Source organism: Channa argus, chromosome 18 (assembly GCF_033026475.1).
Source record: "Channa argus isolate prfri chromosome 18, Channa argus male v1.0, whole genome shotgun sequence".
Taxonomy (NCBI): Eukaryota; Metazoa; Chordata; class Actinopteri; order Anabantiformes; family Channidae; genus Channa; species Channa argus.
The window spans coordinates 14,169,808-14,189,496 of NC_090214.1; the positions used below are offsets into that span (position 1 = coordinate 14,169,808).

The following is a 19,689-nucleotide window of genomic DNA, read 5'->3' on the forward strand; positions in this document are numbered from 1 at the left end:
AGTCAGTGACATTTTCATATACAGTGGGTATAGAATAAAAAAGCCTAATTAAATTGACCATTATTCAATGTTGTAAAAAAGTAAAAGGTGAAAACTTCAAGTGGAGAAGATTATTTTTTGCATTCACTTTATATCTTGAAAAGTAAAACAGCAGCACTTGAGTAAAAGAAAAAAAACACTCCATAAATAGACCATAGACCATAAATTACTGAAAATAGTTACAAATAACATAAAATACAGCAAATTTGTGTAATATGCTTGTAAATAATGATCATCTTGATTAGAATTTTTGTCAACATTTTTTTTAAAGATTTAGCTCATGAAACCTCCCATTTAGCATCTGTTTTCATGTTAGTATTGACTCTTCTCTTTGTTGACCACTTTCTTGTGAATTTGATGTCAGTGTTTTTCCCACCATATTTCACCATAGAAATGCATGAATGCTGGTGCCTTGATAGCAAACACACTTTAACAAACTCCTTTTAGGCAGCCTGAAATACTTCTGAAACAAAACAACTTGTTGTTTGTAATTTTTGGTCCGTGGGGAAATAATCACTTGTTTCCTCTCCAACTCTAGAACACATACTGTTGCATCATTTCTTATTATCTTACCACAAGAAACTTTGAAGTAATCTTTCTGAAGTATGTGTATGCTATAGGGACATTGCAAGTGAAGGAATATTTTGTTATGGTCTGGCCAGAACCTTGTAAGGCTTTCAGTCACTTCAAACATGAGATGCCCATCATTTTTTTGCAACCTTTGGGTTTGTAGAAGACTTTCTGTATTTCTGACATGTTGACATATGCTGTGTGTGTGCATGTGTGTGTGTTTATTCAGATGAGTTCAAGGGCCACTCACTGCTTCAAGCAGCTAGAGAAGCTGACATGGCCAAGGCTAAGAAGTCCCTGGCACTGGAGATCATCAACTTCAAACACCCTCATACACATGAGACCGCGTTGGTAAGTCAAACATTTTACTGCATACATAGATGTGCACATTGCTACTGAGTTGCTAAGATAATTTTTTCATGTGAATGTTTGTAAGCATTGTGCAGTAGCATCACCTCACCCTAAGAGGAAACAGGTGACAGAGCTGCTGCTGAGGAAGGGTGCCAACGTCAATGAGAAGAATAAAGAGTGAGTACTCTTGATGCACAAAGTGAGATCATTATTTATAGTTGTATACAAATTAACATAGTACACGACAGTGTTTCCCTTACAATAGTAAAGGCATAGCGGTCCGCCATGCCAACGAGACCCCCTGCCATTGCTTACATAACAGGCAAAAATGTATTTTTAAATCTAGTGAATGAATGCTATTAGGATGAGCAGCTGGTTAGAAGGCAAAGCAGTCTTGTTTTTGTACCACATTTTATACACAAGGCATCTCAAAAAAGGGGAAAAAAAGGAAAAGGGATAATAATGTGTGAAAAATGCAAAAAAAAACCAAAAACATTATACTAAAAATTAATAAATGCATAGAAACAGTAAAAAGACAAGACACGCCATAAAATAGATTTTCCAATAAAATAAAATAATAATTTAGAAAAGTTGCTCAGTCAAAGGCTGTAGAAAACAAATGTTTTAAGCCTGGATTTAAATATTTCCACACTTGGAAGAAGAGACATACTCCAGAAATTATTTGCGTACAATAATTAAATGTTATTAAAACTCACCTTGTTTCACGTGATCTTTACAATGGAATTTACCAATAAAAATTGCTGCAAAAAAAATAAAAACACAGCATTTATTGTGTGTGTGTGTGCAAAACATCTATTATCCTCTTGCTTCTGTAGCTAAAAAAAGGTTCCAGCGGAAACACAGCACAAAATTATGCAAGATACATATGTGATTAAAGGCTAATATTGGTGCACCTGATTGCTGCTATAATGGTAATAAAAACAAATCCATGCATTAGGTGAGTATGTTTGGATGTTGGTTTACAATATGTAAATTAAGAACACCGCAATAAAGCCGTGTTCCGTTGTCTCTTTCTTCCCTTGCTGTAGTTTCATGACTCCTCTCCATGTGGCAGCAGAGCGAGCTCATAACGACATTATGGAAGTTCTACAGAAACATGGTGCCAAGGTAACTAGCTCATTAACTCACTAACTTATTTATTTAACATCTTAATTTTTATCTTCTGTAGTTATCCCTGTTTTTCTACCTTCATCTTAATCCTACTTAAATACTATCCATACATGCAGTTTGGCCTGTTAAAATAATTACGTTGTCGACTTATTGACATGAGATAACTTTTCCAACCTCCATATTGTGCATTTTTTCTACCCGTTTGTTTACAGAAGAATGAATGTCATCAACATTTTAGCTGATCACTGATAACTTGGTTTTCCCTACTATGTTAAGTCTCAGTGTTTTTGTGTAGTGTCTTAAGCCCAATTAATGTAAAAAGGTGACATGTGAGACCTGTCAATCAACAATCAGTATTTGGACCAACATTTGTGTGTATGACAGATGTATTTCTCCTTTTACCTCGTAATGTAGTTGGTGTAAAATTGAAACATCAGTGCCAAACAGTTTTTTGTGTCAGCATTAAAGAGAAAGGGTTTCATTTTAGTGCTGTGTGGGTGAGAATACACAGTCAAATGTGATGGAATTTAAAAACTTTAAATATCTTGAATTCTTATGATTTAAATAGTATTTCTGCTGAAATTTTTAAAAATATAAATGCATAGAAGTACATAACAGTTTTGTTTCTGATTATTGCCACAGATTAGAACTTCATCCCGATGAAAACTAATAATTACCAATTGACAAATTGTAGGAAATACTTACCTGATGCAGACATTCTCTAGACAATACTATGAGGGACAAGCCAACCAGAAAATTGAAGATGCTTTAAGAAATCATGATACAACTTTGCTTTTGTTTGCAGGTAAATGCCCTAGACACACTGGGTCAGACAGCATTGCACCGTGCAGCGCTGGCAGGCCACCTTCAGACGTGCAGGCTGTTGCTAGGATATGGGGCAGACGCCTCACTGGTGTCACTGCAAGGCTTCACTGCTGCTCAAATGGGAAATGAAGCTGTTCAGCAAATACTCAATGGTATGCCAACCTGTGTGTGTGTGTGTGTGTGTGTGTGGCTGGGTGCAGACGTGTAGGTGCTGCGTTTCGGTTGCTGTGCACTAGCTAGCAACAGTGGGATTAACTGTGATCATTTTGAGGTCAGAATTGGCATTTTTTGAAGGTGTAGATAAGTCAGCAGTTTACCAGGCACAGCGAGAAACCTCACCTGTTCAGAGGCAGAGAAACTTGACATAACCTTCTTGTAATATTAACACATATAGTGTTTCCTTGTAAACATATTTTCTGTTTTCACTCAGTGTTTTGCACTGAAATCCTTTGTGTATTTTTGAGGTTGTGTATTTCCTTCTTCAAAACATATGCAAAGCTTAATGTTTTAAAACCTGCATTGTTTGCCTTCATGTTTTCTAGTTTGGAATAATTGTGTATTCTGCCATTGCTGACATATTGCTGACATCTTTCCTGCAGTTATAATGTATTAATTAGTCTGAAATTATTACCAACAGTTTTGTTGATATTATGCCACCTGTGTGCTTGTATGCATTTTCAGGACAAACACACCTCATAAAAAACACCTCTACAGATTTAGTAGTATTCAACTACAGGGTGTACATACACCAGAGAACAAATCCAATTTATTGCCATATTAAAATATTGAACTGTTTAATTATTGTGCTTATAGAAATGTACTTGTTGCAGTATTCAATTTCTGTAAATGTCTGTAGCTACCTGAGCAACCAGTAACATCTGAATTTCTACCAACTGACCTAGGAAGATCTAAAGAAAGGTCAAAATTGATATGTTACACATTGAGTCAGTAGTTGTAAGTGAATAGACATGGCAGGGTATAAAGTTTAACAAAGATGAAAACTGATGTAGTGTTATGTGTGCACATATCCAGTCTTGCAGTTCCTTTCAATCAGAAGAAGACGAAGAAGAAGCAGCAGCAGTAAAAGTGTCATTAAGCATTAGTGTGTGGGGGAAAGGAAGGACACTTGTATTTATACAGTATTTCCAATGTGTTTATTGTACAACCCCCATTCAATGTGTAAAACATAAATAAAAACACAATGCAATAATTAGTTCCTTTTATTCACAATGGACCATAAACAACATATCAGATGTTGAAACTCAGACATTTTACCATTTCATGAAAAATATTGGCTTATTTTGAATTTGATAGCAGCAACACATCTAAAAAAAAAGTTGGAAAAGGGTGATGTTTACTATTGTGTAGCTTGTGTAGCATCATCTCTTATTTTAACAACTGTCTGTAAACATCTGGGAAGTAGTCCAGTTTTAGGAGAGGAATATTGTCCTATTCTTGTTTGATGCAGGGTTCTAGCCGCTCAACAGCTCTTTGTTGCAAGATATTTTGTTTTATGATGCGCCTAATGTTTTCTGGACTGCAGGCAGGCCACTTGAACACCCAGACTCTTCTCATGGGAAGCCATGCTGTTGTGATAGACAGAGATGATATATGGTTCGGAGCATAGTTGCTCTAAAACCTTTATGTACTACACGTCATTGATGGTGTCTTTCCAGATGTGTAAGCTGCCCATGCTAAAGGCACTAATGCAGCCCCATACCATCAGAGATGCAGGCTTTTGAACTGTCAGCTGATAACAAGCTGGAGGGTCCCTCTCCTCTTTAGTCTGCTGGACACAGTTTCAGTGGTTTTCAAAAACAATTAAAAATTTTGATTAATGTGACCACAAAACAGTTTTCCAGAATCATGCCTGTTTTTAATACAGTGCTGCCTGAGGGCCTGAAGATCATGTGCATCTTGTTTTGACCGTGGGCCTCGTCCCTTGCGCAATTCCTCCTGAATCTCTGAATTTTTTGTTGATTCTATATACTGTAGATGGTGGGATCTTCACAATTTTACTTTTTAATTTTATTTTTATGAAATTGTTCAACAATTTTTAGACGCAGTTTGTAACAGATTGGTGAACCTCTGTCTATGTTTACATTCACTCATGTTACTGACCTGTTGCCGATTAACCTAATGAGTTGTCAAATGCTCCTCCATTTGTTTTCGATTTGCAGCAATTAATTTTCCAGCCTTTTGTTGCCCCTTTTCCAACTTTTGAGATGTGTTGCTGCCATCAAATTCAAAATGAGCTAATATTTCCATGAAATGGAAAAATATCTCAGTTTCAACATCTTATATCTTATAAGATATATTATATATTGCTTATGTTCTATTGTGAATAAAATATGATTTGATGAGATTTGCAAATCATTGCATTCTGTTTTTATCTATGTTGTACACATGGTCCCAACATTTTTCAATTGGTGTTGTACTTTAGAGTGCTTGTGGATGTTGCACAGATAAATTATGATCATATATATTTATTTAACAGCTGCCTATCAGCATTTAACTAATTTTACCTGTGCTCTGCACTTACCAGTCTTTTAATATGAATATTTATTTTCGTTTTGTACGTTACCCACAATGCTAAAAATGAATAAATCTTTACGTTTACTTAATATTATAAGATTGTCTGTTTTAAACTAATGAAGAATTCATTACTGAAAAACATTTTTAAGAACATTTAAATAAATAAATGAAAATTGGCAAAAAAAAAACTGCAAACGGACAGATAAAGTTACATGTGACTTTTACGTATGTGGCTGTGGAGAAATCTGCTCCATTTTCTGTGCAGCAAATCACTTGCGTGTCTTAAACAAAAACACTTTCTCAGCCCAGTCCTGGTCTAATAACTTAAAAAAAGCATTGTTCTTGTTTTTTCCACAAGTTTTACCACAGCTTTGTAGTTGTCGAGATAATGAGGATTAGTCATTCTCTCCTGTCTGTTATTATAATGGTGGAAGTAAACAAAGTGTACTTCCCAGAAATGTCAGAACTCTGGCTATTTCACATAATTTTTAGAAGAAAATATAGTTCAGTAATATGTTTGACATTTTCTGATGCGGGATGCTTCCTCTACCCGTAAAGACATCTACAAACCAGATAAGGAGGGAAAAACTGAGAGAAAAACTCAGTATGCTATATTTTTATTTCCACATTATACATGCTTAGTCTTTTTTTTTCTCCACTATTCTCCCATCTTTGCTGCTCTTCAGAGAATGTCCCGGTGAGAAACTCAGATGTGGACTACAGGCTCCTGGAAGCTGCTAAAGCCGGAGACCTGGACACTGTCAAGGTAGTTAATTTATGTGTTGTCATAATGTGTGAATGAAATCCCCAATGTCACTTGTTTAAGAAGAGACAAGGAATAAAAATTCACAGATTACACACTCCTGTGAAACTCAATACAGATTATACACAGAATATTTATCTCTGTGCAGCTGATTAAAAAAAGATAAATATGTTACCGCATTCTTATGTAAAAAACAAAATGTTTAGTGAGTAGTGAAGGAGATTCATTTTTATAAATTAATGTATTAAGCGGCCTAAAGACTAAAGGTTTTTCAGATAATATTCTTGCAGACTTTTTATTTTGAAATGAAAATGGAACAAAATATCGTGACCTTTATGACTGGTCTTGTTGCTCTTATGGGGGCCTGGTTTTAGGGATTTTTAAATGTCAGGTGGATATTGTTTGCTGTGTAAGAAATGTTTGCTGTTTTTTGCACTGTACTGTTGACCACATTGATTTGCTAAAAGTAAACATCTCTATTAATTCTTCATCACAGAAAGATCCTGTTCCATTGCACTGCCACAGTTAGCAGTTTGATTTGCACTGGGCCCACTCGTGTTACAAATGTAGGCGCTCATGATGCATTGTAATATGCTTGAAAAAAACCACCCACCTAATGTCAGGACCTGGTGACATTCGGTGAAGTGTTTGACAGAAATATTTGGTTTCCGGTGAAAAAGTGTGTGTCTTTACCTGCTGAGACAGACAGTAATGGGGTTATCCAGATGCAGAGGGTCTGTCAGCATCTGATATGTGATGTTTTGGCAGGTTGACATGGGGTTGTAGCAGAACAGAAGATGAGCTCTGGTCTGGCTTTCTGTCAGGCTTCTTTTACCTGATGCACAGACGTTTGCTTTTTTGAGGAGTGATACCAATTCGTCTTCCGAGGCTTGTTATCAGTTTAAATCTTAAGGAGGTTCGGGTTGGACTTTTAGAGAGATGGTCACCTGAAGTAATGATTCAATCATATGGAAACATTCTATCATTCAACTTTTTGAAAATGACTAAAGCCTGGAGGTGTGAAGACGTTAGTGACCTGCTCCTCTTCCCTGTTGAGGCTGGTGGATCCGGGCTACATTAGCTGCTACAAACATCACAGCCAAATCTCCCAACTGTCAACTCGCACTGTGATTAAAGTCAGTGCAAAGGTCAAACCAAAAAAAGAGGAATATAAAAGGTAGACACTGGTTATGTTGAGCACAATGCTAACTCAATGCACTACTATGTTGCATTTGCAGTATTTTCTTTTCATATAAAAGAATGAAAGCCGATAAATGCATTTCCTATCTTTAGGAGAAGTTTACAGCTGCAACCAAAATATATTCTCGATAATAATCTTAATAATTACTAATCTGCAAATTATCTTCTTGATGAATTCGGTAATGTTATCTACTATTAAATTTTTAAACAATATAGAAAAATGCAAATTTCCAACAGCCCAAGCTGAAGTCTTCACATGTTTTGTTTTGTCCAAAAAAAACCCAATAAACACTAGAAATGGATATCATGGCCAGCTGGGCACAAAATGGAAAAAATATGTTGCTCTGTACAGTATTAATGTACAGACTTGTGAAGCTCCAGCATAAACTGGAATTATTACTCAAATGATCCTGTTTGTTCATGAGCCCACCTGATTATCTCTGCATCCTGTCATTTCTGTTGTTTTTTATATATAGGTTTGTTCAACCAAAGCTAAACACAGCATTTACATTGTATTTAAAATTAATTTTACATGCACCACTGCACAGGCTACGGTGTTAGGCAACACTGCTTAGTCTAGAAAACACTGCTTTCATGGCAGCTGAAGTTAGGGTAATGACTTTAGATAAAAGATTAAGGATGTCATCCAGCAGGATGTTTCATTTTGTTTCCTGTAAAAATAGGATTCTAGTAAGCAAGAAAAGATGTTTTTCCTGTGTCCCCTTTCAGTACTGAATGGAAGTGTAATTGGGTCTGAAATAACAAAAGCAGAAAACTAGTATTTTCTAATAACAAGTGTCCAGCAGTTGTACATTTTACCTCAGCTTCAGTTTATAACTTCAATTTTGTTGCTGTTGCTCACTAATAAAACCACTTCTTGCTATTTCAGACATAATGTGCTTTTTTTAGTTTGTTTGTACAGATATGTACAGATAATGCAAATTAAAAAGGCATACTGAAGAGATTTGTACTGTTTGAACATAATGTATCCTAACTGATAATAATTATATTCCTGACTAATTTTAAAATATTTTAAAATTATTCATACATTTAGTGTGGTGATAAATAATTTATTCTGATCATTTACTAGTTTACTTTAGGAAAAATGCATTTATAGTATGCCTGTTTTTTTCTCTTTGTTATTCACAACCTAAAATAAATGACAAACCTAGGACTCAACAATTCTGTACTTAAATAAGTTTAAGCTAAATGTTAGCGTTTAAGTGATAACATGGTCACAATAACAATGGTTAAAAGGTGCTATTTAGCAGGAGGAATGTTTATCATCTTAGTGAATCAACGTGGTTATGTATAATATAAATATAGATCCGTATGACAGGAATTTCATCAGTTTGATCCCCAAAGTTACAGTTATTCAGCTTGAGGGGAAATGAATGCTAAAAATCAAATAGTTCCGTCTAGATCAATGTGGCAGATTGACTGACAGACAAAGCAATACTGTTAGTTTGCCCCCCCAAAAAAAACAAAAAAAAAAACGTGACAGCAGCTGAAAGAAAACTGTTCGGCTGAGATGCAAAGGCTAATGGTGCATGATTCAACTCAGAAAGGAGAAATGTGTGCTGTTCATATTTCATTACAGTATTTGTATGTAATGTGTTTTTTACATACCACTTTATTTAGAAATTTATTATAGAAAACAAATTGTCCTACAGTGTGTCATTTTTTTTTTTATCTTCCCTCATATTTAAGAGCTTGATGACCAATCCATCTCTATTAAAAAAAGATTTTATTTTACCTGAAGTCTCCTTAATGAAAACATCTTAAAATATTGAATCTCTAAATCATATTTCAGATGAAATATGCAGTTGATATTGATTTCTTTCCACCTCGTTGTTCAGACTTCAATTTAAAAACAGATTTTCCTTTTATTGTATTCATCTCTCTCTCAATTTCTCTTCAGTCGCTGTGTACGGCTCAGAATGTGAATTGTAGAGATCTGGAGGGACGACACTCCACTCCTCTTCACTTTGCTGCTGGTTACAACAGAGTGTCTGTGGTGGAGTACCTGCTGCATCATGGAGCTGATGTGCATGCCAAGGACAAAGGGTGTGTTGCTTAAACGCCGGTTATGTTTGGGGCAGATAACAAAGAAACTAATAGGGACAGAGCCAGTTGTTATACATGACATATTAGAAAATTATACTCAAGTTCTAAATGGGAATAATGTGAAAACTAATTCTGTCTCTGTCTGTTTGTCGGATTACTATTTTCCCTTTACAGTGGTCTGGTTCCCCTCCATAACGCATGTTCATACGGCCACTACGAGGTGGCTGAGCTGCTGGTCAGACATGGGGCCTCAGTCAATGTGGCTGACCTGTGGAAGTTCACGCCGCTCCATGAAGCTGCTGCTAAGGGCAAATATGAAATCTGCAAACTCCTGCTCAAGGTTAGGCTTAGTAAATGTTTTTTTAGTATCATGATTCTGCTCTACATGCAGCTGAAATAATTAGTAGATGAATCAATGTGTTCACTGTAGTCAAATCTATTGTGAGAAATGGATACACAACACATTTTGTCACAAGATGTCACATTGCAAAATTGTCCATTGTTCACTGTTCTGATATTTTTGATATAATCAAAGATTAATCGAGAAGCCTTTAACAGATTACTTGATCAGAAATAAATTTCTAACTCCATCCCTAATCGCATAAACATTGTAGCACGAAATCAGTTCTTGACCAAACACAGTTTATTAAACACAGTTTTTCATGCATGCACAATCTTCAGTCAACCTACATGACTTCTTAGTATGCAGAAGTCAGCACAATTGTTTTAATTTTAATTGGCACTTACTTTGTGCAGATATATCCGTTAGCAGAGTCCTTTCATTGGCTGACCCAAGTCAAATATTCTGCAGAGATCACTTTTTTATGCTTTTTGCAAGGTGTCATCACAGTCATGATCAGAACTGATCCAACCAATCAGATCAGACGTCTGAAAATATCTGTTGCGTAATACCTGATTGTTACAGCTCCTTTAGTCTAAATGAGTCCTGTGAAATTTTGCAGTTTCACGGCTCAATGTGTTCTTATTTTTTTCAGTCATAAACACCTCCAGACAAGGTTACATCACCACTGTTTTGTTGCCATATGGGGCTGTATAAATTATTATTAGATCAGCAATGTTGAATTCACACAGGACACACATGAACTGAAAAAAAACATCAGCAGGCAAAGTATTCCTGCAAGAGAGGATTTAAAATTAATTTGCTGTTGTTGCACAATTAGATTAAGGTTGTAGCGACTGTGACAGATGATTTCAGTATAAAACATTAAACAATATAATGATAAATTATGTTGTTTAATTATGTTGTGTAACATGATTTATTTTGATATTTATCTGATTCTTTCTATTTCAAGGTCTGTATGACAAGTCTGCTAGATGCTGTTATTGTGTTCATTTGTAGCGGACAGGATAACAATTATGATCCTATGTTTGATGAGCCATAATTCATCAAACACAACTCTTCTATATATAAAATAGTTATTTAATTTACTTTTTTATTGATTAGTTGATCAAGTCACATCAGCATTGTCTTGAGAGGCATGCAGATGAAAACATAATTGAATATAAAAGCAAGTCCATCGAAAAATACTAAAATGAGTCAAAGTAGGCTAAAAAACAGAATATGAATTAACCAGGTTCTGGAATGTGGTGTATGATGAAGTGGAACTGCAGGGATGACACTTACTATATGTTCGAGGGGAGTGGGTAGTAAGGCGCTGGGCATTTTTGAGGAAAGTGACAGTTCTGATGATAAAAAAAATAAAAAAAAAGGCTGTTTCTCAGTCTGACTGTGTGGGCATATACAACTCTTGACTTTACAGAGAGCTAAGGAACAACCGTGTGCTGGCATGGCATGAGTCAGTCAAAATGTTGAGTAATTTCCTTTAGGCAGAGAGAAGTAATGATATAATGCTGCAAGTGGCAGTGGTTTTTAGTGCTGTAAAAATCTACAGCAATTCTGTTAACGATGAAGTAAATAATTTATCAACCAAAAAAATGCCAAAACTTACTAGTTCCAGATTAACAAATATAGGAGTTTCCTCCTTCTCAGAATAACACAATTGTTAATTGATTATTTTTTGGTTTTTGGGACAGTATTTAGACAAAACAAGCAAATAAATACTATTACTTCTGGCTCTTGGAAATTTTTATAGCTGTTTTAAATAATTTACTGACATTTTTAAACAAAATAATCCTTTTCTAATTAAATACAAATGTTAGATTAGTATATTGTAAATATAATTAGTTGATACCCTACAATGGCTTTATGTACTAGGCAATAGATTTAATAATACCTCCATAAATGTGTGTTATTTAACTGTAGAGGATAACGTTTAAAAGAGCTGACAAATCCTCAGTGATGAGAACCCTTCTCCCCCTCATCTCCGGGTGCGATTGAAGACAACTCAGAAATTTGATTTTACTGATCAATACGAAGATTATACTATACATTCCTTCTTTTTTCTATATGGTCTATTTAGCATTCAGAAAATCCATTAAAAAGGGTTTAAATGTTCTTCTTAACATTTAAGAATTAAAAAATGAAAAAACATTATGTAAAACCATATAGATTTGTCGTGCATACACATAAGTATAATGCTGTATTATTATCAATGACACAAATCAATATCTAAAGTTTTGTAACAGATTCGACTTTTTTTTCTCTAGACATTTTCCCTAAGCATTTTTTTTCTTGTTATTTTAGTCAGATGCCCACAGACTGAAACAACTGCTTAACTTTCCCAAGAATCTCAGTGTCTGACAGGTGTCTGACAAATTATTTGTCTCATCGACTTTCAGGGGAGAGCGTTACCTCTGTCGAGCACTTTTTTCTTATGTTTTCCCCCCAAATTCATATGGACCACTGTAGATGCTGAGGCTCTAGTTCTGCATATAGCACCACTATTTTAAGTTCAGAATATTTTCTAGACATTTGTATTATTTACAAATTTGATCTTATTCCATCATGTCAACACAACCCTGTGGTGTTGTAGTGTTCACATTCATTGAAGATAAGGAATGGGCTGTCTTTTCATACTCTGTATGTTCAACACTGTACACTGGTTGATCAAGTACAAACACAAAGACACATTGATGGTGTGACACTAAAATGGAGTTTATGAAGGTTACCTGAACTAAGCTTGTTGTGAAAATCTGGAGGCGAAATATGCTGTGTGTATGAAGGTTATAATATGTTGCTGACCAAACCCCATCGACAAACTGATATTGAACTAAATTGACAGTTCATAGTTGCAGCACTGGACTGATGCTGCTTGGCTACAAATTAAGGAATAACCTGTATAAATAAGTTGTGCACCTTTGGGAGAATTTAGACCAGACAATACCAGTTTGGAAAGTATTTTTTTGGAGAAAGGTTTTTATCCTTCCAGACTTCTATGACAATGAGTATTGGAGTTGTTTCTGTGGGTTTGTGGTGGTCAGAAGCTTGAATATTAAACTTCTGATCTTTGGTACCCATAATCATTTGAGAACTGAAGGTAAAGGTTAAAGACGTTCATGAAGACTTGTGTTAGTTGGTCAGCACAGGACTTTGATTACGATTGTTTGATTGTATATGACACATAAAGATGATTTAACTTGGCATATTTATTAGAATTGACTCCCAGCCTTGTCTCTAAAAAATCTCTAGCATTGATTTAAATAAAATATTAAATTTTTTAATCTCTAATGCAGTTTTTATTATTTGTTTTTCCTTTTAGCAACATATTTATAAGTGGTATGTTGTCTATCAGGAGTTGTTACTCTTGTCATTAGCCCTATCGATTTATTAGCAGTAGCTAGTGCCAAAACAATCAAAGATATTCCTCAGTCTCAGTGTGTAAGCAGTGTGTGCAGCCTTATGTGCAGATAAACCCCATTCAGTGTTCTCAAAACTGCCCTAGTGTTCAGATTTACAGAAGCTCCTTCAAGCCACACTTTGACTCTTGTGATAAATAGCTCAGAATTTGGAATCTGAGTTTGGAGAGGGGGGAGTTACAAACACAGAGAGGTAATCAATTGTCCAATGTGGTGGGAAGGTTTGGGATTTTTCACTCTGGGTGGGAGTTTAGTCTTGTGGCTGTGATTGGTGTGTACACATGGCCCTTATATTCCCTTTAAACATAGTGATACACAGACAAACACACACACACAGAAATAACAGTGTTCCCACACTTTGGTGTTAATCTGCCATGGCTTAAGGGTGTAACTGTTCTCTCTTTTGAAAAAGAGTCCTTTCTTTTTTTCTCTCCACTGTTTGTTGTCAATTTCTATTGTCTCTATGGGTTGTGCTCAGAATAAAACTGTGCTCCACTTCCTCCTTGTCCTCTGATATTTCTGTATGGATCTACTGAGATATATAAAATGCATATTTGCATTTTATTTGTTGGGAAAGAACTCTTAGCATAATGAATTTCTCCTCAGTTACAGTGATATCTGTCTTGTTAGCAATCTCCATGAAATTTGATAACTCCAGTGACTTACGATCTTAGCTGGATGTCTCGGTGTCTCGTACCATTGTCTTGCAAGAGGCCCAACTGTTAGTCAGTGGTATGTATGTTTGGCATTCACTGTTTATGATATTTCAGTTTCTGTTCTAGTGGTGGTTAATTTTTGTTTGGTCATGGTGGCTTCATCATAAATGGAAACTCTTTGGTGAAACAACATTTATTTATATGTAAATGTGCTCTTTTTTTTGTATTAAAATTTTCCTGGATAGCGAATAAATTACACTCGGAATGTGATAACAGCAGCAGCAAAAAAGATAATAGAAATTGAGAAGTAGGCCAAAAAATCTGTTAACCGTAGGTTTAAAAAAAAAATCTAAAAAGAGAAACCGAGCCATATAAACCAGCATTTTCAGGCCAGCAGTGGATACTCTGGGGAATGGTCCCATAACATCCAATTTTAATGAGTGGATTTCAAAACATACAATGAAATGACAAGATAAACCATAACCTAGGAGACAGCTGAAGAAAAAAAAGGCCCCCTCCTCCTCTTTCCAATCTCCAGGGTATGTGGTGTTTTCCACTTCACTGGATGTCCTGTCCTCTCTTCTCTACCTCCTTCAGCTCTTCCTCTCTTCTGCTCTCTGGTGAATTACCTTCATCCTTTTCCCACTCGTCACTTGTCATCATCTCTTCCATGTCTGAGTAAAATACTACCACTGGGTATGCAACGATAAGGGATTTTGAAAACTTTATTTTAGATTTGAGTCATTAATAACAAATGTTTTTTTTTTCTTTTTCAAAATTTTGTGTCTATTATTTACCTTATCGTATTTTTGTTTCTTCCTGGCATTTCAAAGAACACAGCTATAAATGGAAAATTTACATATGTATTTTTACAGATGTACATTTTTGGTAAATGTTTGGATAAACATTTCTTTATTATATTTGTCTGTTTTCTTCTTTCCCCTTTCTCTTTTCATCTTTCTTTCTTCCTTCATTTTGGCCTCCTCTCTGCAGCATGGAGCAGACCCCACCAAGAAGAACCGAGATGGGAACACTCCACTGGACCTGGTGAAAGATGGGGACACGGACATTCAGGACCTGTTAAGAGGAGACGCTGCCTTGCTGGACGCTGCAAAGAAAGGCTGTCTGGCCAGGGTGCAGAAGTTATGCAGTCCTGACAACATTAACTGTCGGGATACGCAGGGACGCAACTCCACCCCACTGCATCTTGCAGGTAAAATGCAGAAACACAAAGCTGTATATACATTTACAGGTCTGTTTATAAAACATATGCCTCATTATGCAAAGATCACTTTATATCGTTGGGGCCAATTACTGTGACTGCACAATCTCAGTAAAAGTTGAATAGAAAAGAGCCCAGGGCAGGCAGTGGACACATTTTAGTGTTGATAACACTTGCTATAGTCAGGCACTTCATAGTCAGATGGCGAAATTTTAGTAATTTATCTGTAGGTTTAGATAGTTGATGATCATGAATAATCAAAAACTGATGATTTAAACAGTAATAATTGAATACATTAAAATAACAAGACCCAGGGTATAACAGGACATTGTTATTAAGGCTGGTCAAAACAGATATAGTGTAATATAGTGCAGACTGAGGATCTCAGTCAGTTTAGTCAGTCGACTAGTAACTTTGAAAAATGTCCTTGGATCTCAACAAAATATCATCCAGTTTGAAGTCCTAAAACTGAGATAATGTAGGTTCTCATACATGTAGGCGAACACACACACGCACGCACTCACCGTTACATATTTATTTTACATATTTAATCAAGATAACATCAGCTTCAGAGATAACAAGAGATGCACTTTTCTGCTATAGCATATCACAGGCATAAACAGATTTACAGAGATCCGTATCCGTAACCAAATGCTATCCTGATACAATCGCTAAAAAAAATTGCACTAAAATATTTGCCTCAGCGTACAAACCACACACTGTGCAACGTAAACTCAAAACCCAAAATGGAACAAACACAAGAATCTTGTTTTTTCACATTTGCCAGCAGCTTGCTGAAGCTTGCTGATCATGGGGTTGAAATCCCTCTGCAGTGGAAATACTTTTGGGATTATTTTCTTTTTATTTCAGTGTCCTCTCCATCCTTTTCTCTTTATGGTTATAAAGAAGTTCATGAGCAGACTGGGCTTTTGTGTCATGATTTCATAACGTGCACAGTATTTTAATTAGACAATGTCATGAAGCTTGACTGTCTCCTTTAAAGTTAAGAAACTGCTGAGACAAACTTAGAAACCTGTGCAGTTTGTTCGTAGATCTGACCATTTAAACACACGCCCACACTCCCTCTGTCTTGATGTACTTGCTTATAAAAGGAAAAGACGGTGATCTGCTACTGCAGATGCAGGCTGTCAAGTGTCTGCTTATTTCTCTTTCTTTCCTTCTCTCTCATTACCTAACTACGGATTTGTTTCCCTTTTTTTCCTCTATTTATCACTTTCTGTCTGTCCTCTGCTGTCTTCCTTTTTGTCCTTCTGTGCTTTCCATACAACATAAACTACACTGCACTTTCTAGCTGGCTATAACAACTTGGAAGTGGCAGAGTATCTGTTGGAACATGGCGCCGACGTGAACGCGCAGGACAAAGGAGGGCTGATACCTTTACACAATGCTGCTTCATACGGGGTAAGAAACATACACAAAGTTCAGTTCAGAGATACTGATCCGACACTTAACTACAGTGACAACCTGATATTACATACAGATACGTTCATTTTGAGATTACTAATGTTTTTCACAGTTTTCTGACCTTTTTAGTTACTTAAGTTATCAATCGTTGAGAGGACGATTTTTCCGTTGTTTTGTTTTGTTGTCCATGGTAACACCGTTCTTCCTGCCTTATGTATCTGAGGTGAACAAGATGAAGCTTGTTAGCTGTTGCAGCAATATTTATGCACCCTTATTTGAGTCTCATTACACGTGGAATGCATTAATACATACATGCATTAATACACATAATCTTACTTTTCTACCTTACATTAAATATTTGACTTTAAAACTACAACACTGTAGTTTGAATTGTTTTCTGATCACTGCCTAGTAAATGCATGCAGATATCTAAAATTGTCTTTGTGGTATGTGACTTTAGGGCTTTGCTTTTTATTATAATACACCTACTTTCTCTGAAGTGCATGTATGTAATTCATGTCTTTATCCACAGTCCTGGGTTGCCTCGGAGTCAAACACAACCAGGCAGCATCATGTCATAAAAACACATGTTAGAATAAAAACTTGATGGGCTCTGTGTTTTGGAGACTCACAAACATACACACACGTCCCAACGTTCCACAGAAACAAGCTACATTGTGTTTTACGCTAAGACCAGAGTTGAGACAGACATTGAGATAAAAGAACTGGAAAAAAGAAAGGACCGGGGGGGAAACACAATGGGATTAATAATTAACACAATTTCTGTTCCAGAGAATCAAGCATTACATTTTTCTGATCTCAATTTTTTTATAGCAGTCATTCTCCAGACTTCACACATTTGGTCATATTAAATGAATTTATTGCTGTTGTCTCTTTTCTTTTCCTCACCACCTTCTTTTCTCTCCTCCGCTTTCCTCTTCTTTCATCTTCTGCTTTTATTTTTATCCCTGTGCCCGTCATCAACACCTCCTCACTCTTCATCTTCTTCACCTCTATGTCCTCTTTTTTTGTCTAGCATGTGGACATAGCCGCCCTGCTTATCAAGTACAATACATGCGTCAATGCCACAGACAAATGGGCATTTACTCCTCTCCATGAAGCGGCCCAGAAGGGGCGGACTCAGCTCTGCGCTCTCTTATTGGCCCACGGAGCCGATCCCACTATGAAGAATCAAGAGGGACAGACGCCGCTAGATTTGGCAACGGTACAAAAGGATTTCTTAGAGATGTTTCACAGCATTCTGTCTCCATTACTTTACATTAGAACCCCCACAAGTGTTTTCTTAGACAACACATGGGAGATGTCATTAGTATCAACTTAATTTTTGCAGGTTGTTGCTAAATATTCAAAGATTGGTGCAGCATAAGGAGAGGTTAGATGGTGGAACATATAGATTCCTAACGTCTTGCTTATTATTAAGGGTTTTTATTGCTAATATGGTCCTTAGTTTTACTGTAGGAAATGTAGTTTGACAGGTAACATATTACTCATAGAAGAGCAGTTTTTAATGCTGACATCAGCTCTGCATGCTGCTACTGATAAGATTGAGAGAAAAAAAGTCTGGTTAGCTCCTTCTATCTGTAATATTAAAGTTAAGCAATGTTATCAAGTAACAGCAGTGAATAGAATGCAATCTGGTAATTTGTCCAGTTTTGACCATCAAACTCAGCTTCAGATAGGCAATTCTAGACCATTTCAAGAACATCTTGTGTAATCCAACTGAGTTAAGGCCAAGTTACACATAAAACAAAGCAAAGAGACCTGTGTTTTGTTGTATTGCTTTGCTTTAATTCAAACTCTGGTAGTCAGCAAGAATTATTCCCTGATTCAAGGTGTGCGGAAATATTAAATGAACAAAATACCTGCAATTTTGTTGGAATTATAAAGTTGTACAGTAACTAAATAATACATCTATGTACATCTTGTCATTCTGTCCATGTCTTTGTGTGTTGCAGGCTGATGACATCAGAGCATTGTTGATTGATGCTATGCCACCAGATGCCCTGCCAAGCTGTTTAAAACCACAGGCCACTGTGGTAGGTGTCCTCACACTTAAAAGTATAAAAGCATGAGAACTGAAAGTTAAAACACATCTGTGGTCCCTCTGGAAAGTAGAAAAGGCTTGATTTTCTGTCAAGATTTAACTAGAATTTTTGGCATGTGACATGCCAATTGCAGATTGCAGATTAAGCTGAAAGCACTGAAAGAAAGCCAGGAGTTTGTAATAGTAGAAAGCAATTAAAATGTTAGTTTTGTGTTTAGCTTTATAGGTGATGCAATACATTAAACAGTTAAAGGGGAAAAGGTGTAGGTGTTACTTTGTGTCAGTTCATGTTTTAACAATGAAATTCTTTAAACCAATACACTCTGTCACTCTCAGGTGAGTGCAAGTGTTGTGAGTACGAGCACAACAGGGGGTGTGGTCATTTCTCCCTCTCCATCCCCATCCTGCCTGTCTGCTGCCAGCAGCATAGACAACCTCACCGCACCCCTCAGTGACATCACAGTGGCCGGGGCCACTGGGAGTGCAGACGGAGCATCGGGGTCTGACAGGAAAGAAGGGGAGAGTATGTACAAGCAAAAGTTGTGTTCTAAATCAGCTATTGCTTCTGATAATCCTGCTAACATCATTATGTTTCTGCAGCTCTGCTCGACATGACCATCAACCAGTTTTTGAAGAGTCTGGGTCTGGAACACCTCAGAGACATCTTTCAGAGGGAACAGGTACACCAAACACACTTTACGTGACAAAGAAAGGTGTGAAGAGTGAATGGTTAGAAAAAGAGGGACAGGGAATAGCTCGAACGTGCAACTAAATAAAATACATTTAGATTTCTTTCTCCAAAATATAAATATCCAGCTTTTATAAAACCTGACATTCGTTCATGTTTATGTCCTGATGCAGCGTTGTTTAAAAACTGATTTGTTTCAATGTTTTTGCTTCATTTTATATGTCTTGTGTCAACTTTTGTTTAAGATCAACAGCTTTTGACTTGTCCCTTCAGGGGTCACTACACAGCAGAACGTTTACCGCACTTTGATTTGGCATAAGTTTTTACGCCAGATGCTCGGGACGTGCGTTAAGGTGGTTCTTGGTGGCTGGGTGG

The 19,689-nt window shown here is 36.4% G+C and overlaps 1 protein-coding gene and 1 long non-coding RNA gene across 5 annotated transcripts in view; one reads left to right on the top strand and one right to left on the bottom strand.

Moving 5' to 3' along the window:
- Positions 1–19,689, top strand: part of LOC137103699 (poly [ADP-ribose] polymerase tankyrase-1) — an 81,520-nt gene that overhangs the window by 51,208 nt on the left and 10,623 nt on the right. For all 4 annotated transcript variants that reach the window (XM_067484293.1, XM_067484292.1, XM_067484294.1 and 1 more), the window contains 13 exons: positions 839–960; positions 1,046–1,137; positions 2,010–2,088; positions 2,897–3,068; positions 6,138–6,217; positions 9,336–9,481; positions 9,656–9,821; positions 14,908–15,127; positions 16,449–16,558; positions 17,598–17,786; positions 18,538–18,618; positions 18,963–19,149; positions 19,227–19,306. In XM_067484293.1, coding sequence (XP_067340394.1) covers positions 839–960; positions 1,046–1,137; positions 2,010–2,088; positions 2,897–3,068; positions 6,138–6,217; positions 9,336–9,481; positions 9,656–9,821; positions 14,908–15,127; positions 16,449–16,558; positions 17,598–17,786; positions 18,538–18,618; positions 18,963–19,149; positions 19,227–19,306 — 1,724 coding nt within the window. The remainder of the gene's footprint in view (positions 1–838; positions 961–1,045; positions 1,138–2,009; positions 2,089–2,896; positions 3,069–6,137; positions 6,218–9,335; positions 9,482–9,655; positions 9,822–14,907; positions 15,128–16,448; positions 16,559–17,597; positions 17,787–18,537; positions 18,619–18,962; positions 19,150–19,226; positions 19,307–19,689) is intronic.
- On the bottom strand, positions 14,282–17,611 carry LOC137103705 (uncharacterized). The gene is made up of 3 exons (XR_010911582.1): positions 17,471–17,611; positions 16,683–16,779; positions 14,282–14,958 (listed from the first exon to the last, which is right to left on the bottom strand). It is a non-coding gene; the product is annotated as an uncharacterized lncRNA (long non-coding RNA).